The sequence below is a fragment of the Lactuca saligna genome, chromosome 3 (assembly GCF_052625555.1).
Source record: "Lactuca saligna cultivar CGN05327 chromosome 3, ASM5262555v1, whole genome shotgun sequence".
Taxonomy (NCBI): domain Eukaryota; kingdom Viridiplantae; phylum Streptophyta; class Magnoliopsida; order Asterales; family Asteraceae; genus Lactuca; species Lactuca saligna.
Window position 1 is genome coordinate 26,121,396 of NC_136419.1, and position 17,782 is coordinate 26,139,177.

At 32.7% G+C, this 17,782-nt stretch overlaps 2 protein-coding genes across 2 annotated transcripts; both read left to right on the forward strand.

Moving 5' to 3' along the window:
- Positions 1–667: 667 nt before the first annotated feature.
- Positions 668–3,020, forward strand: LOC145033480 (polygalacturonase At1g48100-like). Its single transcript, XM_078982081.1, has 5 exons — positions 668–837; positions 1,343–1,474; positions 1,563–1,736; positions 1,803–2,010; positions 2,097–3,020. Exons 1-5 carry the CDS (start codon positions 679–681, stop codon positions 2,681–2,683), a joined length of 1,260 nt encoding a protein of 419 aa, XP_078838207.1. The 5' UTR covers positions 668–678; the 3' UTR covers positions 2,684–3,020.
- A 9,627-nt stretch (positions 3,021–12,647) lies between these two features.
- VPS34 (vacuolar protein sorting 34) lies at positions 12,648–17,362 on the forward strand. The gene is made up of 17 exons (XM_078983412.1): positions 12,648–13,036; positions 13,419–13,518; positions 13,606–13,702; positions 13,805–13,963; positions 14,075–14,284; positions 14,365–14,543; positions 14,809–14,956; positions 15,045–15,140; positions 15,225–15,360; positions 15,456–15,577; positions 15,650–15,844; positions 15,925–16,095; positions 16,180–16,317; positions 16,423–16,577; positions 16,660–16,803; positions 16,881–17,028; positions 17,115–17,362. The coding sequence occupies exons 1-17, from the start codon at positions 12,925–12,927 to the stop codon at positions 17,250–17,252; spliced, it is 2,448 nt and encodes an 815-aa protein (XP_078839538.1). The 5' UTR covers positions 12,648–12,924; the 3' UTR covers positions 17,253–17,362.
- Positions 17,363–17,782: the final 420 nt, after the last annotated feature.

Consider the following 17,782-nt stretch of genomic DNA (forward strand, 5'->3'; position numbering starts at 1 on the left):
AAAACGAAAATATCAATCCTTTACATACTTTGTACATTAACCAATATATAGTTACATTATAAAATATATATCACAAGATCATGCAGATAACAAAACCAAAACCCAATGAATGGACCACCATATGGAAACCGAACTATTCGGCTAGCATTATTATCACCATAGAAACTGTTACGAACACAAAACTACTCAACCCCACAAAACTTTTACAAAAAACGTATCATGAGAAACGAATTTTAATAAGTGAAATTATCCAATAATCTATTTTAGAAAAAACCATCTCATGTGAACAACTCTAAACAGACTGCTAAAGGTTCCTAATGGAGGAAATTTTTTCATTATTTCGTAATGAAATCATTTTGTATATAACTAATTACATTTGCTTCACCAGGTGACTAACTAGCTAAACCTCCAATCATATATTACCATTTGTGAAAAAGGAATTAAAAAACGTTACACAATCATATCAGTCTATATTAAAATTAAAATTTTAATTTTAAGTAAGTAATAAATCATTGATGGTGTGTAGGTTTCATTTCACAATCATTGAACTCCCTTAATGTGAGTCAGCAAGAAAGGAGAATGTCAGAAACTATCGAAAACAGTCACCTGCTTTTGCCTATTTAAACACCAAATAAGCACCTCATTTTATCTATAAACACACACATGACACACCTACTTATGAAGATGATTGAATTTAGCTTAAAAAACTTGACATTTGTTCTTCTAACTGCAAGCTTTATCCGGTTTCCAAATGCTGCAAATTCACAGTCGGGAGGTTCAATATTTAATGTGCTCAATTATGGAGCTAAAGGAGACGGTTTATCTGATGATAAAAAGGTTATTCCTCTTCAACTACTCATTCTCATTAAGTGTTGTTGTATTGAATAAAATATATACCGAATGAAGTTAATTTGTTTCTTTTTTAACTAAATTACCATTTTACCATTTTCTTGAGAAAAAAAAAGTAAATACCAATTTTACCCTTTTCTTAAAAAAAGAAGTAAAGTACCATTTTACCCTTAGCTTAATAAAAGAAACATTGTATTTGTGGTTTTTCTTTCTAATTATAATGTATGCATTACGATCTTTTTCTATCAAGTAAAAGAGAAACACTCAGATATATCTGTTTGGATATTTAACCTTGTGTGGATTATCATTAAGCTATATATATATATATATATATATATATATATATATATATATATATATATATATATATATATATATATATATATATATATATATATATATATATATATATATATATATATATATATATATATATGCATTAACATTCATAAACACACAAAAAGGTAATTTTATGTGACTTACTCACCAACAGGCATTTGAAGCTGCTTGGGCAGATGCTTGTAAAGCCACCACGTCAACAATGGTGGTGCCATCCGGTTATAGATTCCTCGTGGGACCCACTTCGTTCTCCGGTTCGAATTGTCAAAGAAACATTAGTTTTCAGGTATATGAAGAGAAAAACTATAAAAAACAATAATTTACAACAACTAACACAAGCATCATTCTATCTAAAATATAAAATATTTTTGCAGGTTGATGGTACAATTTTAGCTCCAACAAGTTCAAATGCATGGGGTTCTTCGGGTCTTGAACAATGGATTGAATTCACACAACTTTTAGGGTTCACAATTAAAGGAAAAGGCACATTTGATGGAAGAGGTTCAGTTTGGTGGACCAATAGACAGGTGGCAAAAACCAAGCCAATGGTAAGAACCAAGTAAATTCATAACTGTAATATGACATTGACAATAATATACTTTTTTCTCACACAGGCTCTGAGGTTTTCCAGCAGTTATAAAGTAACAGTCACAGGCATAACAATCCAAAACAGTCCACAATTCCACCTTACATTCGAAGACTGTGATGGAGTTTTAGTACACCATTTCAGCATCTCATCACCTGGTGATAGTCCTAACACAGATGGAATTCACTTACACAACACCAAGAATGTGATAATCCATCATACAAATCTTTCTTGTGGTAATTTCTCGGTTTCATTTCCTTTAAAAAAGAGGTAATTAAAACTTGTGATGAACTAATGATACTTGAATTCATGTGGGATGCAGGAGATGATTGCATATCTATACAAACAGGATGCAAAAATGTGCTTGTACATAATGTGAATTGTGGGCCAGGGCATGGAATAAGCATTGGAAGCTTAGGGATAGATGGCACAACAGCATGTGTGTCCAATATTACTGTTAGAGACATCAATATACATGACACAATGACAGGTGTCAGAATCAAGACATGGCAGGGTGGGGATGGGTTACTTGAAGGAGTTGTGTTCTCAAACATTCAAGTTTCTGAAGTTGAGTACCCGATTATGATTGATCAGTATTATTGTGATCATAGTAGATGTAAAAATGATACATCTGCTGTCAGCATAGCAAATATTATGTTTGAAAATATTCAGGGAACTTATACAGTACAACCTGTGCACCTGTCATGTAGTGACAGCAAGCCTTGTATGGACTTAAAGTTAACTGATATTCAGCTCAAACCAAAACAAGAAGGTTACCATATGCATAAACCATTCTGCTGGAAGGCTTTTGGAAAGTTGAATGCTCCCATTATCCCTGAAGTTGATTGTTTACAAGAAGGAAACCCATTAAACAGTTGGGGTTACAATGATGCTCAATGTGCAGCATAGCCTAGATATGATTCCGTGCATTTAGTTGTGAGATATATGTGATTGCTGACCTCTTTTTAGCTTGGTGGTGGATATGTATATAGGATTGGTTGTGTTTCTATAGATTCCTGGCTCTTATTGTGTCATTTTATGCACAAACTGAAAAGAGAAGGTGTAGTCATGATATTCATCATGTTGTCAGGAAATAAGGGGAGACATTAACAAAACTGTAACTGTAAGATGTAGTAATTAGTTAACACCAATAGCATCCTCTAGTCTATCAAAATTAGCATATTGTTTAAGGGCATGTAGTTACTTTAGAAGTGAAGGAAACATGCATACATGAAAATATCGGCAATAACCCCTTTAACTTTCTGATTTCGTGTAGAATGATATAATGGTACTAAAATAGTTCTACTAATCTCTATATGTGTCTTCAAATGTTGTGTGCTATTTTAGATATATTAAAGTGTTTTATCCGGACATATCGACAAGATAACACTCTACAAATTAAAATCAAAACAATTACTCCACTGATCAAAATGAATATTGTAGTCTATGGCATTGTCAAGTAATTTCTTGTTTATTTGTAGCATGATCTCAATGTGTTATGAGTGTTAAAAGCTGTAAATATATGTGGAGCCCCATATTAACTCGCCAAAAGAGCTCTTGTGGAGAGAAGATGGACTACAACATATATAGTCACTTATAAGACCGTGTCGTACCGATGTGAGATATACTAACACTCCCTCTCAGATTCGGAGGTTCCATGAAGATAAACATGGATGTGCTGAGCCACGGGGGTGAGAGACGCCGATACCATGTAAGATAATGAATTGATTGATTCTCAATATACAATTACATAAGAATATATAGAGAATACTTAAAGCCTAATGGCTAAACCCTAAAGGGCTTGTGCTTAAACCCTAATCACTAACAAAAGCAAATGATTATTCCATAGTTAAACACAATCAATTTGATGAAATATCATGATACTATGTATTGTTGAATCAAACATTACATGGAATAATTCAATAATACCTCTTAGTAAACAATCTTGGGAGGTAATTTTCTTTACCTTACGATTGATAGGAATAGGGTACATAGGAAAATATATACAGAGCAAGCTAAAACAGATCCTATAATCACGGTAACTAAAAAGGAAAAACACGTCAATATAGGCTATAACAAAGGGAAGGAATCGACAATTAGACCATTCTAAAACTTCTCCTTAAGTTGGAGCATGAAGGTTGCAAATGCCCAACTTGTCAAGAAGAAATTGAAGTTGTTTTGCCCCTAAGGCTTTGGTAAGTAAATCCGCAACTTGAAACTTGGTGTCAATATGTATGGCTTCACTTCTTTGGATTCAACACGTTCCTGAACGAAATAACAATCCATCTCGACATGCTTGGTACGCTCATGGAAAACGGGATACTTGGCAATGTGTTATTTATCCAAGTTATCACAAAACATTTGGGTTGGACTACTTTGTTCAAGGTCTAATTCCTTCAGCAACCACCGTAACCTAATAAATTCACTAACAGTAGTTGTCATTGCTCGGTATTTTGCTTAGGCGGAAGAACGAGATACAACGGATTGCTTCTTTGACTTCCTTGATATTGGGGCACCTCCCAGAAGTAACAAATAACCGGTTCAAGATCTTCTCGTGTCAGGACATCCAAGCCAATTAGAATCCGTGTATACGACTAAGCTTGTTTCTCCCTCCTTGTGGAGGTGTATCCATTCTCCCAACGTACCTTTTAAATATCTTAACACTTGGCTGCTTCCGTGTGGCTTTGTCAAGGGCACGTCAAAAATTGGCTTAAGATATATACCGAGTAGGTAATGTCGGGTTATGTGGCTTGTAAGTATAGTAATCTTCCCACAATTCGTCTATATTTGTTAGCATCCACTAGTACGTCTTCATTCTTTTTCTCGAGTTTGGTGTTTTGCTCCATGGGAAAAGAACTGGGTTGACATCCTATCATTCTACTATCTTCGAGAATATCAAGGATGTACATCCTTTAATTAAGAACCATTCCGACTCGAGTACGTGTAACCTCAATGCCTAAGAAGTACTTCAATGGGCCCAAATCCTTGATGCTAAATTTCACGTTCAAGAACGATCTTGTCTCTTTGATCCTTTTCATGTTGTTTCCCACAATTATTAATGGGTTATGAGCATAACTACAAATAACCTAAGGTAGGGATAGGTTTCATGGCTAATATTTGAGTTCTGATTGTGGAGAATTCATTTTTGAATCCAACCAAGAACCCATATAGTCTCTATTTGTCTCTCGGTTCCATGAGTTTCCTACGGATCCCACATTTCATCTAGTGTAGGAGCATCTTGGTACCGTGAAAACTAAGTTGATCTCATCCCAAAACGATCTTAATTTGGTGTAGTATGTAGATACAGAAGCCCTGTCTTGTTTGGTGGTAGTGAGAAGTAGTTTTAGTTCATATGCCCTAGGTGCGCTTTCTTTGCTGAAGCGTTCACGAAGGTTTGTTCCAGATGTCTTGGGCTGTGTTGGCATACTTAACACTAGACCTCATTTCCTTTTCCATGGTTGTGGTAAGCCACCCCTTTAGCATGTGTTTTCTCTGGTTTTTGAAGGGTTCTATCAACAAACCCTATTTTGTTTTTTGCGAATAGAAACTTCTCCATTTCTTGAACCCAGTCAAAATAGTTGTCATCGTTTAACGTCTTGTTCACTTGCATTTGTATTGGGTAGTCTAAATGATGAAGGTAATAAGGAGAACCATGGTCAGATGTCTTGTTTTCTTTGGTTGGTCTCCACTGCAATTGGCTTCTTCACTATATAAGAAGCTAAAATCGATCCTATAATCATGATAACTAAAAAGGAAGAATACTTCAATATAGACTATAACAAGGGAAGTAGAAAATTAAGGGATCGACAATTATATCATTCTAACATGTAGAGAGGGAAGATGGCTATCAGATAGATTGAACCTAATTTAGAGGAGAATCAATTTATGATTAGGTTTTCAACAGGTGAACAGAGTGGACAAAAAGGTGAGAGTATTGAATAGAGTATGAGGCTTCCATATTTGAAATTATGAAATTATTAATGTCAATGGAACCTATAAATCCCATTAGAATGATGTAAGGGAGGTAGATATCGATAGTTTTGCCTCCGAATGAGGTAGAGCGGCTACGCCACATGAAAGACCTTTAGCAAGTGTAGAGCAAGAACCTACAAAATAGGCAAAAAAAAGTGAAAGGTAGGTCAAAATGATTAGTACTATAAGTAAATAGATAAATCATAAAACAATCATATGATGTGACAAAACACAAAAGAAATTAAGTCAATATGATTAGTAAGAAAATAAAATGATAGTTCAAAAAACAAGTTTATGAATAAGGAGCATGTAACGGCAATAAAGATAAAAAAAAAAAAGTACACATAGGCTATGCTACTCTTCTATCCTAATTTTTAGTCTCCATAACCTCCTATCTAAGGCCATGCCCTTGGAAAGAGCAAACCCCTCGATGTCTAACCTCATAATATCCTCCCACTTCTTCTAAGACGCCATCTTCTCATCTTACCATTGACTTGCATGGAATCCATCTTCCTTATCGGTGTTGATGGTATCAACCTTTGGACATTTCCATACCACCTCAAACACCTCCCCTTAATTTTTTTTTATATATGACATTGTCAAGTAATTTCTTGTTTATTCATAGCATGATTGCAATGTGTTATGAGTTTTTTTATATATGACATTGTCAAGTAATTTCTTGTTTATTCATAGCATGATTGCAATGTGTTATGAGTGTTAAAGCAAATGATTATTCCATTGGTGAGCACAATCACTTTGATGACATCTCATAATAATGTGTACAATGGAATCAAACATTACATGAAATTTACAAATTTCATATTTGTATATTTGTAGTGAACCTATTATACTTCAAAATTATAGAAGATTTGTCGAGTATAAAACTTAAAAGATTTTTTAAAATACAACATGGCACAAAATTCGACATTGGTTCACTGATACAAAAAAAGTTTTTTTTAACAAAATTTTATAAACAATATGTATACGATAAAAAGAAAATTAGATGTTACTATTGAAGATTAACTTAATTATCGTTGAAAAAACTGTAACGATTACTAAATCCCTTATATATTAAGGATATAGATCCGGTAAGAAATATTTTTTTGGTAGGAAGGTAAGAAATTTTTTTTCGATTTATTTTTTTAGCGAACAAAACAAATGAATCACTAAATGAATTAATAATAACATGATTCACCAAAAAAAAATCCCGAAAAAACATTTCAATGATTCATTTTTATGATAATTTTGTTGATATTCACTAAAATTGTTATAAAAATGAATTTTTTTCTTGATTTACCTAAAAATAAATCATGAAGGTGTTTTTTTCAAAAATTTTCTTGTGAATCATCTTACTTTTGAATCATCTAATAATTCATTTCATTTTTTTTGCTAAGAAAATAAGCATATAAAAAATTTCTTACCTTCCTACTAAAATTTTCCTTTTTATTTGATCTTAACTCTATATACTAATGGCTATTAAATGATATATTAAGCTGTAAATTAACTAATTTCTAGGTAAATTTAAAAACAAAGTGAATAACCTCATGTTATTTCTTTTAAAGTCGCATGTCTCATAAGACCTCCAACCCAACTTCAAAGCCCATTTCACTCCCTCTTCTCCAACCCAATCCACATTTCATTCAAAATTGGTGTAAATCAATATTATCACTCTAAAGATGGAGTAATGCTATTAAAACTTTGGTTGAGTTTTGTCGGTTTTAGTCTTTATCGTTTATATATGATTCTAATTTATTTTTTATTTACTAGCTATAATTTAAAAACACTAATTAATATTTTCAATATCATGTAATATATTAAATGATATTAATTAATTATAAATATGAATTTTAATCTTTGTGTAAAAGTTTAAATTTATGTTAAGAAATTCAAACATATTTGTCTGAGTTATAAACATATTTGTGAATAAGTTAAATTTTAATCTTTATGTGTCGATATTATTGACTTGCTTAAATGGTTTGATGGTTATGGCTTATTATTTTAGGCATTATCATACCATAAAATAGTTTATTTGTATAAAATAATGATAAAATTGTAAAAATGGTCCATGTGGTTTATAAAAAAAATTGAGTAAATTACACGAATGGTCCCTATGGTTTAGGGTAATTTGCGCGTTTGGTCCCTAACTTATTTTTTTAACTCGGAAGGTCCCTACTATTTGTTTTTGTTACGCGCTTGGTCCTTATCTTACCTAAAAAGACTATTTTTCCCTTAATTTTTTAATTTATTTAAATAAACACACCCCTAATCCCACCCCTTCACCGTACCTCACCTACCCCATCATTTTTTCCTCTTTAAATAATAGTCTTTTTAGATAAGATAGGGACCAAACGTGTAACAAAATTAAACGGTAGGGACCAAACGCGTAACAAAAACAAACCATAAGGACCTTCCGAGTTAAAAAAATAAGTTAGGGACCAAACACGCAAATTACCGCAAACCATAGGGACCATTCGTGTAATTTACTCAAAAAAATTCTGTAGTTTTGGTCCAAAACGAAATGTTGGTGTACTACTGGTCCAATTTTAGATACCTTGTGTGATTTTGGTCCCTAAGGTTGACATTTTTGTGTGTTTTTAGTCCTAACCCAACTTGAAATAACGAATATGCCCTTTGATAATTCTTTTTTATTTATTTTTAACTTTTTATTACTACTTTCATTAAAAAATAAAAAGAAAATAACACCACCTCTCTCTCTATCTCTCTCTCTCTCTCTCTCTCTCTCTCTCTCTCTTTCTTTTCTCTCTCTCTCTCTCTCTCTCTCTCGTATCCGACTTCATACAACATTACAACCTAATCCCTCAAGTTCTTGATTCATCGACGATCAGTGATTACCGACCCTCATTCGTCTTGCTCTAGTCACACTCCACCACTTCCTACTGCCCAACACCACCCGCTACCGCCACTATTTTGGTCGACCAGGCCCAACCCTGAACACCTCCACCACCATCCACCGTTGCTACTATTTCTCTTCATCGTCAATCACCATTGGACTGGAAAGACGGAAGCAGCAGAACTGTTGTGCAACCACCACTCGCCGCCGTTGTTGTGGTGGGCAGTCCTCACCATCATCGATGCCATCCCTCGCGTATCTCACCTCCTCCGTTCGAGCACCACTGCCGAAAGCCCTCCCCTGCAAGACTGTTGTTGCTTACATTGCTCCTTCAGATTTGCCTTCCGTTCATCCACTTTGTAGATCACTGCTTAAGCATCTTGTTTGTGATTCCGATTCCAAGACCTGATTGACCCCGTTTCGATTTTCCCCAAATCCATATAGGCCCCAAATCCACCATTGTGAACCCACACTCCAATGTCTCTCTCATCGTGAACCCCTGAAGAAACAGAACATACAACGAACACTTCCCCATCACAATCGATGTCTATAATATAGAAGAATTGTGAAAACCAAACTCAATTTTATACGTCTCTCTCTTTCTTTCTCATAAAAATGCACACACATATTTACAGATCTGGGCCAATTTTTGGATGAAATCAATGGAAGATGATGAAATAAGAAGTTTTATATTCAAGGAAGAAGATGTGCTAGTTGTGATTAGAAAACTGAGATGGGAGGATGGTATCGTTGGAAGGAGGTGGAGTTATAAGTGCTATAGTATACACATATATGGTGGATTTAAGTTCTGATGTTCATCGTAGCCTGTATGACGACTAAAGTAATGGCGAAAAACAATTTTAGGAAGATGATTTGCAGGTTGATTTATCTCTCTTCTTTGCTACCAGATTACACAAATAAGGAGACCCCCAAAAACCTTATTCTTTCATCTTTTTACGAGAGAGAGAGGGAGAGAGAGAGAGAGAGAGAGAGACCTTTTCTCAAATTTAATTAATAAAAAACATTTGAACAAATATAAAAAAATTAAAAAAATATATATAAGGGTATAATAGTCTTTTTATATTGAAAGGGACCAGAAACAATAAAAAGATCCAATTTTAGACCAGCGATGCACCAATATTTCGTTTTTTTATCAAAACCATAGAATTTTAGCAACCTGAGGAACCATTTTTACAATTTTGTCTAAAATAATAATATAATATTTGTTTTTAACATATTTAAGGATAATATTTATGTTTTCCGATGTCTAAGAAACCAACTATCAAAGGTTGTGCAAGTTACAAAGATAATATTAGTCATTATCACATCAATAAAATGCTTTTTATTATTTAAAATAATAATATAGTAACTATTGCGAAAATACTAATATTAGGCGTAAGAAAAAACTGAATCGATCGAAAAGAAACCAAAAAACTGCAATAGATCAAAACCAAAAAAACCAAAGCAAATACAAAAAACGATGGTGCAATTTGTAATTTGGCAAAAACCGAACCACAACACTATAATATCATATATTAAAATATTAAATAGTTTATATATATATATATATATATATATATATATATATATATATATATATATATATCCTCTATGTTAATAAAACAGTACCATTGTGTCCACGTGGCAACTTCATAGCTCCTCTGTGTAATATTTTCCCGCCTAAAAGTTTCAATTAGAAGTACCGAATATATCCCAAACCATTTCATCGAGATTTTGGTTTTGAAACTGAAGATCAGAACAAATTTGATGCTAATCTATTCCACAAATAACGCTCAACATTCTAAACTGAAGCCGATAAATCAGTAAGTTCAACAAACAAATTTGTGTATATTGTTTCTGCCATTGAGTCCACCGTCTCTTTTTCTATGCTCTGTCTCTCCCCTTTTGCCCTAATTCTTTGGAATTTCCAAATATGAAGTCGATATATATCAGTAATTTTTTGTATCTATTTCCATTTCCCTCATTCTTTGTATCTATTTTTCAAGAAACCCATTAAACCCTAGATCTAAATAATGTCGATGCCACTCCTGTCTTTCTCTCTCCATCCTTTGTCTATCTCTTTGTCCATCTCTTTTAGGATTTTTTTTGTGTGCATTCATTTCTTACAGAAGCGTGGGTCTTGAATCCTTCCATGAAGGCCATGGAAAAAGTTGTTGATTTTCAGTCTGTAAAAATCATGACTGCTGCTTTTACACCTGTAAAAATCATTTGCCCACCAACTATTCAATCACCTGCTTGACTGAGTTATGGAGGTCATTTTTTATTTTTCATAGTTAATATTAGTTTTATAGATTCATATAGATGTTTAATAGAGGCCGACAAATACTAAACTATGTACTAAGTAAAAAGCAATGAAATTCGTGATACTTAGATTGCATAAATTTCTTACTGTTGGCAGTTTGTCTTGCATTATCATTTCCCCACCAACTATTCAATCATATGCTTGACTAACTCATGGGGGTAATTTTTTATTTTTCACAGTTAATACTAGAGAGATTCAGATGGATGTTTAATGGAGACCGACAAATACTAAACTATGTAATAAGTACAGAGCAATGAAATCATGGGGATGATTTTGTTATTCATTTTGCCGGTTTAAAACACCAAAAGATTTTTTCTGTTGGGATTACCTTGCTTTAGTACAATGCCTTATAATTTCCATCTGTTTTGATTTGAATTAATGAAGCACTTTGTTTTCTATGTTATGATGCCAATGAACCATAAGGCTTAACAATATGCATTTGTTTCTGATTGGAACGGGAATTGTATCATCACAAAGACAAAATCTTTTTACAAAACACAGTGGAGGGGATAATCATTGATATAGGGCACCCCAAGGTTTAATAGAATGGAAAATTTTGAAGTATAACGTTGTACAAAACGCAGTGGGAAAGAGAATTATTTTCTTTTAAACAATAGATTTTGCAGTCACCATTTTAATGTTTATCATTCTGTAAATTTATACATTTTCAAAAAATAATTCGTAACAAGTTTTAATATTTCAAGTTTATACCGTTATGCTAATTATTTCCTATGAATATTTTCAAGCACCACAAAAGCTATTTGGTATGGTTTGCTTCAACTTAATCTTATTTGATATTCATGGGTATTGCAAAATTTCTATCTTTGAGGCTTCGATTTACCTATATGTGACCATGTGTATACTTGACTTGTGTATCTAGCTATATGATGCAACAAATAAGTAAAAGTTTTAATCTATTTTATAAGTTTTTGTGAGGTGATGAGAAAAAAAAACCGTTTGTAATAGAAAAAATTGTCAAATTGATAATATATTTTTTAGTTAGTTAAATTAGTCCATCCATTCTTATTATTTTTAGTGCATCAATTTTCATAAATTTGTATTAATCAAATAAATTTATTATAGTAATAATTTATTTTCTAATAAATTAATGTAAGAGAATAAAAATACATTTTAAATGAGTTTTATTAATAACCAAAAATCTATATCATATGATCTAATTAATAGATCTTTTGAATAAAAATGTTTTTTTAACCTATACAAATAAAAATAAATATTAATTTTATATAATCAATAATATAAAAATCTAAATAAAACTTATATTTTATTAGTTTGATAAAATTTTATAAATATTTACCCGTGGTTTCCACGGGTTGTAACCTAATATATATATATATATATATATATATATATATATATATATATATATATATATATATATATATATATATATATATATAGGGAAAAGTGAATATACCCTTAAGGGTATATAAGATTAGGTACCCAAACTCACCATACTACATCGTTGTGTATCATATATAAACATTGTAATTGTTCAATGTTCTTATAATTCAACTTCTAAATTGAATTACTTCAAAGATTTTAATAAATTTCATATTTATCTTCTTCTTACATAATTGTCATTCTCAACAATAATATATATATATATATATATATATATATATATATATATATATATATATATATATATATATATATATATATATATATCAAAAGTTAATTATCTTATCTTATTTTTTTAATAAAAAAAGTTAGAATAAGAAGGTGAAGCACTCCGATGAATGATCTTCTTTCACGCATACTGATAGATACAATCGAATATAAGATGTTCTGATGTGCGTATTATGATTTCTTTCACTTTGATCCAGTCGTGAGTTCATCAAGCTGTAGTACAAGCGAAGGCACATAATTGGCTGTAGCTCGCATGTTTGATTCAAGAAAACAGTCTCGTATTTATCAAATTGGCCAAACCCTAATCCTGTTACGATGAGATTAATTTGATTTGGTGAACCGTTTGAGAAAATAATGACTGGGAACGAGTTTCGATTCTTCTTGTCTTGCGATATCAATCTTCCGGTTACTTTCAGAATCGAAAAGTTAGAAGGGCACTTACCTTCGACTAATTCCACTAATCCAGGTGAATTTCCTTGCAATCCCCGTCATTTAATTTCAATTAACGTTTACGAAGCCCTAATAGGATTTTTTGGTATCTGTTAGAGTTCATTGTTTATTCAAATTCGTATGAATTCAAGGGACCAGTAATTTATGGGAGTCGTATTTATTGAATAGTTCACGCTACTGAATTTTTCAATTTTGACGATAATAGGATATAGATAGAAACGAGATTGATTTTTTTAATCATCAGTAAGTTTCCTTTTTGTTTAGGAAGGAAATAAATTCTGAGTAATTCGGTAAACCTACTTGATGTGCTTGAACTTGAACATCAAAATCTACCCCATGCCCCCACTAAAAGAGCATTCATATGTCAAATTTATTAGCACCCTTGCTTGAATATGCAGCTGATATAGGTAACATCGTTGAAGACAAAAAACCAGAGCTATATGTTGAATGTGCATTGTACATTGATGGTGCTCCATTTGGGCTTCCCATGAGAACAAGGTTTCTGTAGCAAGCTCTATGTATTATTGTTTGTATTTATCTTTTCTTTTCAACTTCATTCCAAATTAATGATTAAACTATGTTCAGACTAGAGTCTTCTGGTCCACCTTTCTGCTGGGGTGAACTCATTACATTGAGTACCAAATATCGAGACTTAACTACAAACTCTCAACTTGCAATAACTGTAAGCTATCAGTTTCACTATTTTTTCAAGATTTATACGACTTTCATATTGGTAAAACCAAGATTTTCCAAATTGTTTATTGTTCAATCCCATTTATTGTAGGTTTGGGATGTTTCATGTGGGAAAAATGAGGGACTAATTGGTGGAGCTACCATTCATCTCTTTAATATGAAAAAACAACTCAAAACAGGGAAACACAAACTTAGGCTTTGGCAAGGAAAGGAAGCAGATGGATCTATTCACTCTACAACTCCTGGAAAGGTTTTGTTTTTCTTTCCATGATCTTCAAACACAACATTATGATTTTAACTTTTAACTTTTAACTTTTTACTTTTTGATTGCTCATTGTTCCATTGTTTTTACCCTGTGTAGGTTCCTAAAGATGAACGTGGGGAGTTGGAGCGTTTGGAGAAGCTTGTGAATAAGTATGAAAGGGGTCAAATCCAGCGAGTTGACTGGTTGGATCGACTTGCTTTTAAATCCATGGATAAGATTAAGGATCTTGAAAGCAGTAAAAATGGAAGTTCTCATTTGTTTGTGCTCATTGATTTCTGTAGTTTTGAACATCGTGTTGTTCTTCAGGTGTGTGGTTTTATCAATTCTATGTTAGTTTGACCCAAAAGTATGTTGGTTTTTTGACTTTTTCTGTTTTGACATGTTAGGAGTCTGGGCCAAATTTGTTAATACCTGCATCTATAGCTTCAACTAATGAACTAGTTACTGTGTGGGACCCGGAACTTGGAAAAATCAACCCCTCTGAACACAAGCAGTTAAAGCTTGCAAGGAGTTTGAATCGTGGTATCATTGATAGAGATCTTAAGCCCAGTTCTACTGAAAGAAAGTAAGGGTCTGTTTCTTTTTGACTTAATTGACTTAATGGGTTAAGCACTAAATCTGGACAGCTATACTTTGTTGTTTCTTTTTGATGTAATCTGGACAGAAGTCACAGAATGACTAAATGGGTCTAGCCACAAACTTGACTTAATGTATTAAGACACTAACCCTTTACCAGTTTACCTATTTGCCCTTTTTCTCTATTCCTACTAACTCCTTTAGTTTTCTAAATGTACGTATGGAATGTAATTGATCAAAATGTTGTTTTTTAGGTCAATACAGAGGATACTTAAGTACCCACCAACACGAACATTGAGTGGTGATGAAAGACAGTTGTTATGGAAATTCCGGTTTTCATTAATGTCTGAAAAAAGAGCTTTAACAAAGTTTCTTCGATGTGTTGAGTGGAGTGATGTTCAGGTACATATGCATGTTATGATATTTATATTATAATATTATTTTTCTCCCTGGATTTCAGTATAATACATAAATCATTTTCTTTTTTCAGGAAGCAAAACAGGCGATTGAATTGATGGGTAGATGGGAAATGATTGATGTATGTGATGCATTAGAGCTCCTGTCTCCTGTTTTCGAGAGTGAAGACGTATGCAATAATCAATAAATGAATCTCCTTTTATTAAACTTCGTCTCTTGACCAGTTTTATTTTGACTTTTGACTTTTCAACAGGTTCGTGCACATGCTGTTCGTGTTCTTGAAAGAGCCGATGATGAAGAACTACAATGTTACTTACTTCAATTGGTTCAAGCTCTTCGATTTGAACGCTCAGATAAATCCCGTCTTTCTCAATTCCTCGTGCAACGATGTATGAAAAAAAAAAAATCTTAAGTAACTTTTTTTTTTTTTCAATAATTTAATCATTTCTAAGAATTCAACATCGTTTTTAATAAAATTTTGCAGCATTGTCCAACATTGAGCTTGCTAGCTTCCTTAGATGGTATGTGGCTGTTGAACTTCATGATCCTGCGTATGCAAAACGTTTTTACTCTTCATATGAGATGCTGGAGGAGAATATGATCAAGGTGTGGATTCTATCTAATTCTTTTGAATAAATAGTTACGAGTGAATACATGAATGAATTTTGATTTTTACAGTTGGGAATGGGGGCGGGTGATGGTGGAGATGGGTTTAAGTTGTGGCAGAGTTTGGTTCGGCAGACTGAACTGACAGCTCAGCTGTGTTCTATAATGAGAGATGTAAGGAATGTAAGGGGAGGAACTCAGAAGAAGATTGAAAAACTCCGGCATCTGCTTTCCGGCCTTCTTTCCGAACTTACGTATTTCGAGGAGGTAATATGTGTTTGATTTGCAGAATATTATTATTATAACTTCCTGAAGAAGTTTGTTATTAAAATAGTATATATTTATAGCCTATACGATCACCTTTGGCACCGATTGTTCTTATCACGGGGATTATTCCATCAGACTCGTCAATATTCAAAAGCGCTTTGCATCCTTTACGCCTTGCATTTAGAACAGCCAACGGTGGATGTTTAAAGATCATTTTCAAGAAAGGGGATGATCTTCGTCAAGATCAATTGGTATTTTTATTTTAAAAAAAAAAAAAAAAGCCCTAACAGATACAGGTGTTCATCTGATTATTAGATTTGGTGATGTTCATGTAGGTTGTTCAGATGGTATCGCTCATGGATCGACTACTTAAACTGGAAAATCTTGATCTGCATTTAACGCCATACAGAGTGTTAGCCACCGGACATGATGAAGGCATGATGGAATTCATACCTTCTAAATCTCTAGCTCAGGTGCTGCTGCGTATCTTACTAAATAAATAAATAAGGCTATATATATAGAATAAAGAAATCTATGAGTTAATTGGATATTTTGAATTATATATATATATTATACAGATTCTATCAGAACACCGAAGTATAACAAGCTACTTACAGAAGTTTCATCCAGATGAAGAGGGACCCTTTGGGATAACCGCCACGTGTCTCGAAACATTCATCAAAAGCTGTGCTGGCTACTCAGTCATCACCTACATACTCGGCATTGGAGACAGGTGTCACTCTCACTCAATCTTTCCATATATTTTATTTTATTTTATATAATATAATATGTAATTGTTTGTTTTAAATCAACAGGCATCTTGACAATCTTCTACTTCGGGACGATGGGCGGCTTTTTCATGTTGATTTTGGTTTTATTTTGGGTCGTGATCCAAAACCCTTCCCACCACCTATGAAGCTCTGTAAAGAAATGGTGGAGGCTATGGGAGGGGCAGAAAGGTAATTTCCAACAATTATTATTATGAATAAGCCTGTGGTGACTTTTTATTTATTTAGTTTTGTTTTTTCTCGTGCAGCCAATATTATACGCGATTTAAATCGTATTGCTGTGAGGCGTATAATATCCTGCGGAAATCAAGTAATTTGATATTGAACCTTTTTCATTTAATGGCGGGGTCTAATATTCCGGATATAGCTTCTGATCCTGAAAAGGGCATTTTAAAGGTAACTAGATGCTATAACTAATAATAATTATTATTATTTCAGAGCTTATTCATTTATTTATATGTTTTCTGTTGTTGTATGTATAGCTTCAAGAGAAATTTCGGTTGGATTTGGATGATGAAGAGTGTATCCATTTCTTTCAAGATCTTATAAACGAAAGTGTCAGTGCTTTGTTCCCGCAGATGGTTGAAACTATTCATCGTTGGGCACAATACTGGAGATGATAATTTTTACTGCTGCTTCACCTTATTTCCCCATATATTATAAAAGAACTCGTGTAAATAATAATACACATATTTACATATATATTATTGGTTTAATTATTTTGTAAAAAGGTTGGCATGTTTTATGTTGTATACTCGTAAAGTTTTTACTTTTTTAGTTTATATGTATTGCCACCTGCCAAATAAATTATCATCCATCTAGTCACTGAAATTGATCTTGGCTTTTAGGAAATTATTATTATTCAAAATTGCCAACTATAACGTTGTGTAAGAATAATAATAGTTCCAAAACTTCTAATCAAGTTTGATACTTTCTAATTTTATTTGTTTCCATTATTTTCCGCTATTAAAATTATAGTTTAGTAGTTTACTATCCCTAACACAATAAAATAGAAAGGTTTAATTTCTATCTTTTATGTATATAAATGTTCCTACCCAATCAAATTATGACAAAATGTTCCTACCCAATCAAATTATGACAAGTGTTATCATTTTATATTTTTTTAACTCACTTGTCAAGGTTATATTAG